Source organism: Acomys russatus, chromosome 3 (assembly GCF_903995435.1).
Source record: "Acomys russatus chromosome 3, mAcoRus1.1, whole genome shotgun sequence".
Taxonomy (NCBI): domain Eukaryota; kingdom Metazoa; phylum Chordata; class Mammalia; order Rodentia; family Muridae; genus Acomys; species Acomys russatus.
In genome coordinates this window covers 32,392,331-32,402,753 of record NC_067139.1, presented here as the reverse complement: position 1 = coordinate 32,402,753, position 10,423 = coordinate 32,392,331, and the positions used below count along the sequence as shown (strand labels likewise).

At 54.9% G+C, this 10,423-nt stretch overlaps 1 protein-coding gene across 1 annotated transcript; it reads right to left on the bottom strand.

Annotated features, from left to right (window-relative positions):
• Nucleotides 1-825: 825 nt before the first annotated feature.
• LOC127211185 (ninjurin-1) lies at nt 826-9,870 on the bottom strand. Its single transcript, XM_051170998.1, has 4 exons — nt 9,723-9,870; nt 2,941-3,169; nt 1,573-1,736; nt 826-989 (listed from the first exon to the last, which is right to left on the bottom strand). The coding sequence occupies exons 1-3, from the start codon at nt 9,795-9,797 to the stop codon at nt 1,582-1,584; spliced, it is 459 nt and encodes a 152-aa protein (XP_051026955.1). The 5' UTR covers nt 9,798-9,870; the 3' UTR covers nt 826-989; nt 1,573-1,581.
• Between the last annotated feature and the right edge of the window lie 553 nt (nt 9,871-10,423).

The window sequence follows — 10,423 nt, the reverse complement described above, 5'->3', positions numbered from 1 at the left end:
GCCAGGGACTAACAGGGTTCCTCCTGCCACCTCACATGCCACCCCAGCACAGGCCACTGCACCTGGATTTTTACATGGGTCCCAGGGACTCAAACCCCGGTCCTCATGCTTGTGCAGTAAGCACTTTACCCTGGGCCATCTCACCATCCCTTCTTGAAACTTCTTTTCGTGTTCTGTGTAAGGGCTGTTGAGCCTCAGATCCCAACATCTGTCTCAAGACCTATCCTAGAAAGGAGGAAGACTGAGAGTTCAACCAAGCACTCCAGAGAGGATACCCTGGCTAGAGTGTACTAATGCTCCTGCAGGGAGGGGCTGTCTGGCAGTGGAGGACAGGGTCCCAGGAGTAGAGGGTGGCACGTGGAACCCAGCAGGGAAGCACATAAGCTTTATTGTAGGTCCTGATTAGAAAAATAGGGCCTGAACCCGAGTAGGGAGCTGGGGTACTTCCCAGGTCACTGGTAGAGGTACCAGCATGACCTGCAGCCCCAGTGAGCATGGCTGCCTCCTGGTGGCTGCCAAGCCCAGGCACTGATGGCTGTCCAAGGTCCCTGGGTTAGGAATTGGCAGAGGCAGCAGTCTTGATGGGAAGTAGGGCCACCAGTGCATCAGCAAAGGGAGGGCCATATCCTGGTCCTTCTGGAATGTCCTGAGACAGAGGCCAGTGCTGGCCCCTCATCAAGCCCAATTGTGGACTTGCTGCATGTCTTTGGGTGGGCAGTGACTAGTCTCTGAGCATGGGTTTCTGTGGGGCTGTCCAGTTCTGATCTTCACGGCCTCGCATTCAGGTTCCACATGCCCTGGGTGCCCCCCCCTCCCCCGTCCAGCAGTCACAGTTGAATGGAAGTCCATCTCTGACCCTGGTCCAGTGGTGGTCAGCTTGGGCTCTGGTGGTTGAGGGGAATGCTCCACACAGGAGATGGATGCCTTGAGAGCACAGCACTTTCAGGGGTCTGGACAGCTGGGATGCCGGTCAGGTACCTTTAAGGATTCTAGAAAGACAGAAAGAGAGAAGTGAGTGCTGCCAGGCCAGCTACCAGTGCCCCGAGTTGGAGGGGTGCTGAGTCCATGCTAGTGACCAGCTTGTGGGCGTCAGGGCCTCTCGGTCTTGGGCGTAACAATCTGTCTACCACAGACAAAGGTGCTGCAGCTCTTTTCTCGGTGAATGCAGTATTCCTCGGTCTCTGACAGGACTTAAAAGGCCACACTCATCATAGTGACAAGAGGCAGTCAATACCAAAAAATAAAAATAAAAAATAAAGAAAATAAAAAGCCAGGCAAGGTGGCGCATGCCTTTCATCCCAGCACTCGGGAGGCAGAGGCAGGCAGATCATTGTGAGTTCGAGGCCATCGTGGTCTACAAAGTGAGTCTAGGATAGCCAAGGCTACACAGAGAAACCCTGTCTCAAAAAAAAAAAAAAAAAAAAAAAAAAAGAAAAGAAAAGAAAAGAAAAGAAAAAAAGAAGTGGCCTTGTCATGCCCCCTGTGAGGGATACCTGGCCTATAACCCACCACACCTTAAAAGTCTCCCACGGGAGTGGTAGTAGGTGGTCTCAGCCTCCCCTCCCAACTCACCTGGGTGTCCTACTGCCGGGGTGCCACGTCCATTACAGGCTTCTGGACCCCAAAGGCTGTAATGAAGATGTTGACAACCACAATGATGAATACCAGTCCCGTGGCCAGGTTGTTAAGGAAGTCCAGCTTGGCGTGCTTGGCTGGGTTGTTAAGGTCGTACTTGACTGTGGATGAGAGGGAACAGATGATATCCAGAGAAGCCTGGCCTGGGTCAAAGTGTCCAGGGAGTGTTGAGTGGACACCATAGGGCTCTTGGCCATATTTAGGGTTTTGTTTTCCCATTGAAAGCCTGCTTGTTTTGCTAAAAATTAGGCATGGATGTCCCTATCTGCTTTGTTTCCCACTTTCTCCATGAGGAAAAGAAGCCCACGCAGGGTAAATGCTGAGATGTCACTTCTGGATGCCAAGGCAGGCCAGGTTTCTCTTCAGAGGCAAAATCGCTAAGCTCCTCATGAGCCTTAGTTTATGGACCCTCTGATACACCTTAGGTTCTGTCACTATACCCATTTCACAAGTAGAGGTTGTGAAGTCCCAGAAGCTCCCCATCATTAACCTATATTATCAGAAAGTGAATCTGGGGCCCTTGCTGTTTCTGATGACATCTTCAGCTGTGAATAGGCAGCAAGGATGCTGTGGCAACCCCAGCCCACTTCTCTATCAGCTATCCACACATGCCTACGGTCATTTGCAGGTCATCTGCGGAGGGGACATTGGGTGATTACATTTGGGAGCTATCCATCCATGCCTACCAAAGGAAGTGGGTCACGTGATTACCTCTGGGGTTAGTGGTTACACCCTGGCTTTGTACTCAGAAGCAGAAGGAAGCTGGCCTTCCTGTTCATGGAGTCAGGGGTCCAGGTTCAGGGTCAGCTCGGGACCAGAATCGTCTTATCTCCAGAAACCTTGCCTCTCTTCATTCTCTATTCCAGAGTGCCCTCCTTACCTCCTGTCCCTGGCTCCCCTCCTCACCTCACAAGCCAGAGTCCTCTCATCATATCCTGACCCAAATGTCTCCTCCTTGTGCCCAAGGTAAGGGTCTCTTCTTTGTCTCCTTTGTAACTTGGTTGCTCTTTGTTACTGGACACAGGCCTGAGCTGCTCTGGCAGGGAGCACAGGCCGGCAGAAGCTATCCTGTGGCAGGAAGCCATAGGGACCCCACCTTCCCCCTGTACCACCTCACCTTCCGGACCCTGAGGATCTTAACCCCATTCTGCTTTCAAGGAGCAGGGTCCAGTGTGAGGAGCCACAGCCTGGACCAGGAGCCTGCCTACTTGAGGGCCAACTGTTTCAGGTGCAACCACCACACCACCCACGGCCACACATCTCCCTACCCATCCCTGGGGCTGTGCAAGCAGCCGTGGGTCCTACCCAGGAAGATAAGCAGCACGCCCACTCCAATCTGCAGCACAAGAGAGATGGAAATAAGGACCACCAGGGGCACGAAGAAGGCGAAGTCCTGGCCCTGCTCCACCACGGCCTTCAGCTGCGACGCGTTGGCCATAAGTAGCGCGATGTCTAGCATACTCTCTGCGGCACTCTTCTTGTTGGCATAATGGTTTACGTTGATGGGCCGGTTCCTCCAACCCCAGCGTGGTGGCTACGGGGGAGCAAGGTGGTCAGCAGGGCAAGGGTCAACATGGGGTTCTACAGGAGAGGTCAGGATGGCATCTGAGTCTCCCTGGGGCTACAGGAAGTTGCCAAGGCCTCTGCAGGGACGGCTTCTGTTGCTCCAACCCTGGCAAATGCTCATTATTCTAAGGAGATCCCTGGAGTAAAGTTCTGCAGAGAAGGAATCCAGAGCACCAATGTCACCACACACTGGTCTCTAGCTGGGAAAGACCATTGCCTCACTATTCCCTGCAGCTGGTACCGCTCCTTGCCTAAAACCCTAGGTCTCCCCTCCCTCAGGGTACTAGGAAGAGAAACTAGGTGGGAGTAGACAGGCCCCTGCATGCTGGCTTCGGCTTGACCTAACCCTTCCTGTGCTGAGCACACTGTCTGGTCAGTCCTGCCTTGGTTCACCCCCTCAGTGCAACCCCACACACGGCCAACACCCTCAGCTTCTACATCACCCTACATGATGGTCTGGTCACCCCGTTTAGCTACATCTACTCATGGAGATGAGGTGCCAAGAGCACACAGCAGGTGCTCAACAGATGCCCCACCATCCTGCATGCAGGAGAGCAGGATGTCTGTCTCCTGAATTTTCATAGTAACAACAGAGACGTAGTTCTCAACTCCTTTTTAAGGGTAGGCAAGTCTTGGCAGCATCCTCTCCTCTCTTAGAGCTAGATCCAGCCCCAGCCCCTGCCACTCCCTGGAGGCCACCTCCTAGGTCACCTCCCACCTCTCTTATGTGACCAATCACAAGGAGCCCTGCAGGGCTCTACCCACAGGGGCTTCCCCTTCTAGTGACTCCCATGCTCTGAGGTTCTCCCTGGAGAACCCCTGCCTTCCAGGACACCCCCACTGTTTCCCCTGGTAGGACCTAGCCCTCCCCTGTCAGGAGAGGTCACTTCTCTGGCTGGCCTGCTTCATTCTAAGGCACCTGGCTGGCTTCCTCTTTCCACTGAGCCTCTCTCAAGCTGGCCCCTTCTCAGCTACCTAGAAAAATCTCACCAGACCTAGGCTTAGCCCTTTGTCCACTGGTGCCCCGAGCCATCGAGCTCTGCACTATAGCCTCCAGGGAGTGGGCACAGAGCTGAAAGACATGGCCAAGGCCTACTATTGGCAGCCAGCCACATGGGGCCACCCTGAAAGATCCTGTTTCTAGGCTCATGAAAGATGCAGGGAATGGAGGGAGTGCTGTGGGGCTGGGGCAGGAAGCCACTGCACTCACGTGACTACCTTCTGCAGGCCGGAAAGCCCAAAGCAGGTACCACTGAGCCGACAGAGCTCAGGCTTTCACTTGCACAGTGTGTATCTTTTTTTTTTTTTTTTAAGATTTATTTATTTTTTGGATGAGCACTCTATCTGCAGGTACACCTGCATGCCAGAAGAGGGCATCAGATCCCAGTATATAGAATGTTGTGAGCCACCATGTGGTTACTGAGCAATGAACTCAGGACCTCTGGAAGAGTGGGGTGCTCTTAGCCACAGAGCCATCTCTCCAGCCCCCAGAGTGTGTATCTTTAACCTGTAGCTTCTTCTGAAGTTACATGCTCAAGAATGAAGGCAGTACAGGTGGTGGGAGGGAGGCACGGGCAGGCGCTGCTGCCTGAACCTGACCTAGCAGATACTAACCACCCGCTTTCAACCGAGGCTGTGGCGTATGTGTGTGGGTATTTGTGTGTAATTTCATGTGTATATGCAGTTGTAGTCATTGTAGAAGTTTATACATTCATGAATGTACAGGGACATACATATGTGCTCAAAGTACTGGCTGTGCATGTGCATGCACACACATCCACATGCACATGTGTCACACAACACATACATTTTACCAGGTGTGGTGACACATGCCTTTAATCCCAGCAGTCAGGAGGCAAGAGGGAGGCAGATTGCTGTGAGTTCAAGGCCAGCCTGGTCTACAAAGTGAGTCCAGGACAGCCAGAGCTACACAGAGAAACCCTGTCTCAAAAAAAGAAAACAAACAAACAAACAAACAAGCCCACATACATTTACCACATAAGCATCTTCCCATACGCACACACAGAGGAACGTGCCTACACATGTATGCATACATCTATAAGCACAGAAAGCAGAACTCTTGGTAGCTTAGCTGGAGCAGAGACCTGGAATGAAGTGAAGCAATAGAGAGCCCCAGGCTGAGCTTGCTGCTCACTGGGCAGCAGGAAGAATGTCTTCTGATTCTGAACCATTTAAATACTATGTGACCACATGAACGAGCTGCCTCATATCCCTGCCTTCTCGGGCATGCTCAGTCACAAACGCCTGTTCCCCTCCTGGCCTCACTCACTCAAGGCATAAGCTGAAGATCTGCACCCAAAGTGAACTCATGTTTTGGGGCTCAGAGCCCTGGCAGCTGAGACCCTGAAGGGACTGAGTGGTCAGGGGGCTCCCTGTCTCTAGTTCAGAACAGCCAGTTTTTCTCAGCGGCAGTGTCTCGCTATGCCACAGAGCTTGTGGTCTTAACGCCCTGAGATAGCTCAGAGCCCTTAGGACCAGCAGAGGCAACAACTCATCAGCCATCTGCCTACATCTCATCCTGTAGGATGGTGACATGGGCTTCTGACTGAGGGACAGGCCCAAAAGCAAGGCAGGCCATTATGGTGTTAAACTACCCCTCACAGCCTGGCCCTGTGCCCCCAACATCTCCTCACCTTCATATCTGGGGCTGCCCTCTGGGAAACGTATCTGCCACTGAGTAATGGGACAGATTACTCTCCTCTAGGGACCAGAGATGGGGGCTCAGGCACCTTGCAGGATACCTTCAGGGAGGGCGGGTACCAAATTTAAACCCAGGATGTAAGCGGCACACCTAGGGCTGCACCTGCACACACACCATTGGTGTCCGCCCTGGCAAGGCTCGCGGGGGCTTCATGCAGCTGGGAAGGGGCCTACTTCTGGGGTTGGATCCTCAGCTATGCTGGTGACTGCCACAAAAGCCTCTCCTGGGATTACAGTAGAATGGATCCAAGGGTGCCTGGGCCACTCAATCACAGATCAAGGCATCTTGTGGGCCTAACTATCTGCCTGAGCATACTGGGAAGCCCTTCTAGGTCTGTGCCAGTGACCTGGGCAAACCAGGGAAAGAACACACTGGTTAATATGTACCAGGGCTGGCAGGAATTCCCCGAAACCTCAGCAGCAGCTGGGAACTGGCATGAGGTGGGCTATTTTCCTCTAAACACCAGGATGGACCATTGAGGGGTGCATACAGGGGCTGCACTTGTAAGGGTCTCGCCATGTGGTCTAGGGCCACCCGATTGTCCATGGCTGGGGTGGGAGGAGAGTGGGCATCTAAGGGCTGACTTAGTCATAGCGCACAGAACAGGGTGCCATCCTTTATGCACACACCCTGCCATTCCCCATCTCACCACACTAATGGCCAGCAGTGCGACTGCTTATCAGTAAAACGGGCGGACAAGAAAATGCAGGAGATTTTATAAGGTGGGGCGCGGAGGCCCCTGACCTGTTGGGACATACTGCATCACGTGGCAGGGCCAGGATGTTCCTTTACTCAATGCCTGGCTCTCCCCAGTGACTTTACTTTAGTCAGTGAGTAATACCAGAACATGAAAAAGGAGATACAAGGAAGAGAAAGGCCAGGCCAGGCCAAAATGTTGTCCTAAGTGACACCCAGTGGCGCAAGTCTAGATAGAGTCTAGATAACCCCAATCTGGACTGCTCAGAGGCCCGGTCACACACTAGTAGATGGTGGGGGTTACTGTGGCACAGGGGCAGGAGTTGCGTGCCTACCCCTAGGCCAGATCCAGCAGGAAGCCACCTGTCTCAGCCTTCTGCACCCTAGCCTGCACTGCCCATGCCCAGGGAGCCTAAGACACAAGACCGAGTCTCCTGGTTCCACATGCGCGTTCCAGGCAGGAAACCCCAGTGAGGCAGCAGGAAGCATGGAAGGCGGGGTCCCCACAGCAGCTGGGCCATGGGCTGGGCAGACTCACTTCCTGTGGCTCAGAACTGACCAGGAGTGACCCAGAGGCCCACTAAGGTGGCCTTTAGAACTTGGCTAAGATCCTGACTGTCCCAGGATCTGCCAGGCAAGCAGAAATGGAAAAAAAAGGAAGCTTCTCCTGGCAGCTGAGGCCAGGCAGAGGGAAGGCTGGCGTGCAGGACACAATGTCATGGCCTGGAGACCTGAGACATGGCCGTAGCTACCTCAGCCTGGGTTCTGTGAGGGGCAAGAAAGCAGGGGAGGCACCACAGGGCTATGGCCCAGCTCCATCTCAGTGGCCTCCCTTCTGTAATGTCTAACGCAAAGCTGCTCCCAGCGTCATCACATGAGCATGGCATTTCTACACTAAACTGGTGTTTGCTGCTTCTCAGCTGCGATGTAAAAGTAAGCTAATTCACAAAAATTGGCTCAGTCTCTGAACACCAAAGGGGCCTTTGGGTGATTGGCCCTGGGGCACATGGCATCCAGAGGGGCACGGACAGAATCTCCCCAGTAATATACTTGAGAGGATCAACCAGGGTAGCTGTGCTGAGTCTTAGCCACCTGGGAGGTAGCGACGCTCCTTTTTCCAGAAGGGAAACTGAGGTTCCCTTGGGGTCCCCATCCTGGGGGCAGTGTTCTCCTTCCCAAACTTCTGTGGGTGTCACCACGAGAGGGTCTCCATAGCTAACGCCAGCACGTACTGCGCTCTGCTGCAAGCTCTTCCTTTCTGTCAGCCATATAGTTCTTACTTAGCAGAAGCACTGCTACCACACCACGCCACGCCACTTCCTAGATGATAACCTGAGGCACAGAGTGCTGACGTGACATGCCCTAGAAAGTTGGGGGTAGGATCCTGAGGTTGGAAAGGGGGCACAGGGCATTGAGCTGAGCGGCCTTCAAGGCTGACCACGCCTCAGAGAAGCATCCTGTCCCCAGTGGCCCTAGACAACACCTCCCACTCAGCCCTGTGTGTTCTCAGTAACAGCTTCTGGTCTCCACTTGTTGCCTCTGCCTGGGTGGCTCTTCCATACCAACCAGAGGACCAGATCTGTGTTCCTCCGGCCACCACGGGGAGCCTTCCCTGACTCCCATGCTCCCTACCCTCAGCAGGCAACCTGGAATAACCTTGAGAAGCCTGCATAATTGCTTTTACTCTCCAAGCTGGGCTCTTCAAAAAATGCTGTGGGTGTGTCCCCCTCCCAAGAGAGTGACCCCTGAGCATCCAACCCAATTCTGCTGTGTTCATGTTCAGACTTCCCTTGGGAGGCACAGTTCACCCAGATGTCTACAGAGCTGAACAGACACAGTACTGAAGAGAAGGCACAGCAAGGTAAGGCCAAGGGTGGGAGACAGGCAGAGGCCCTCTTCAAACCAACTTCTCAATCACTTGACCACACGTTCCTCACTTGCATCCCTTGTCCTTAAAGGCAGAGACAATCATTGATTGTTCCTTTTAGACCCATATACATAAGGCCCAGAGAGATGGAGGGTGCCCCTTGCCCACTGCTTTCCAGAGTCACACATTTTGGCAGAGCTCAGTCTCAGCCAGCACACCTGAATCAGTCCCAAGGCTCTGGTCCCCTTTTCTCTTCTCACCCAGGGACAAACATCTACGCTCCTGCCTCTTGCTCTTCTGGTCCCTCTGCCCTGAACAACCCTGTTCCCACGGTATGGGGCTGAACCTAGGCAGAAAATCTCTGTTCCAGACTTTTTTGCACCGTGGGGACTTGTGGAAATTCCCAACCTGGTGCAATTCCCCACCCCAATCCCTGGGGGAGTCGGAAAAAAGGAATGTCCAAAGTCAACAAGTCACAGAGGGCCAGAGGGCGATGCCGGGTGGTACAAGGGAAGGCTAGGCCCTGGCATGTTCAGGCCCTACCCTGGAGGTAGACTATGAGGTGAGGGGTCAGGAGGATGACACCTAAACTTGGACATCCAACCACTGCTACGGCCTCAGCAAGCTAGGCAGAGCACACGCCGGACAGGTCCTCAAAGTCCTAGAGTTGGGCACCCTAAAGATTGAGAGGGTTTTGTTTTTCATAGGCAGGTGACCTCAGCAGACATACAGCCTTGGGTTTTCCCTACCACTGTTGCATGCAACCCTGTTGTCACCGTTGTGGTGACGTAGTTGTCTGCCTGGAGCTGGCCTCCAACCAGGAGGCGGCAACTCCTCTCCCGCCCACCCTAGGGTACGCAGGAGGAGACAGCTCGTAGGCTCTGGAAGCAGGAGGGCGGTGTAGGAGGCAGGAGAGTCCCGGAAAGCGGGATGCCTGCCTCCTCCACCCGAGAAGTGGTGCCAGCCAGACGCGGGCTCTGCACAGCGGGGCAACGGCAGTTCGCTAGACCGCCCGGCGCCTCTGCCCACCTGCTGTGCTGTGGGGTCACCACTTGCGCTTGGGACAGATCAAGCACGACTTTGCCCGGAAGCAGCGGCCACCACCACCACCCCGCAGTGCGGACGCTGCCCGCATCGGGCCGACACCCACAGGTGCCCGCTGCCGAGCCGGGCCCAGAGAGGGCTATGCGGGCCAAGGTCACACAGCGGTCCGGGCAGGAGGTGCTGCGGTCTTACCAAGGCGTCGGGGGAACCGGGGGAGCCCGGGCGCAGGTCGCCGTTGAGCTCGTACTCCTCGGTGCCCGCCTCCATGGTGCGGCCGCCCTGGCCGCCTACCACACGGCCTAAGCGCGCCCGCGCCTCCGCCGCGGGCTCCGGCTGTGAACCCGCCCCTGGCCCGCCCCAACACTCCCTCCCCCTCCGCGCGAGACCGCCCCCAGACTCCGCCTCCACCCGGGGCGGGCCCAGGCCTAGATGCTGGCTGCTAGAATCGCGCTGGGCCAGAATAACCCCTCTGGGGCCTTGATGTCCCCAATTCTCAGGCTCCTTCAGGATGCCTGGGGCAAGCAGCCGGGCGCCTGTCGGAGGGTCCCAAGGGACCCTGTCTCAAAGTCACTGTTCAAGGGCCCCTCTGAGCTTTGAACGTGAGCACCAATTCTTTATAAAAGTGAGGCCAAGGGCGTGTCGGTTACTGACCCCTGGTGAGGTTTTTCCCCTGGGCAGGGCGGGCCCTAAGGGTGTAAATCCTTTTAGCATAGTGCCTGCTAAGCACTCAACCCAGGAAAGGGGTGTCAGCGCTTCCTCTGGGCTTTCTACTCAAGGGCCCTAAGCTGTTTTGCCAGGAGAATGGAGTTGTGCATGAGGGCCTCCTGCATAGACTAGAGGCCTGAGGGGAGCAGAAGGGATCCTAACGCAGCAGCGGCAGTGGCCAGAAGGAC

Coding starts and splice junctions, on each gene's coding strand:
- LOC127211185 (XM_051170998.1), bottom strand. CDS start 9,797: ATGGAGGCGGGCACCGAGGAGTACGAGCTCAACGGCGACCTGCGCCCG. Junction 3,170..9,722: donor CCGGTTCCCCCGACGCCTTG/GTAAGACCGCAG, acceptor GCTCCCCCGTAG/CCACCACGCTGGGGTTGGAG. Junction 1,737..2,940: donor CGTGCTGCTTATCTTCCTGG/GTAGGACCCACG, acceptor TCTCATCCACAG/TCAAGTACGACCTTAACAAC.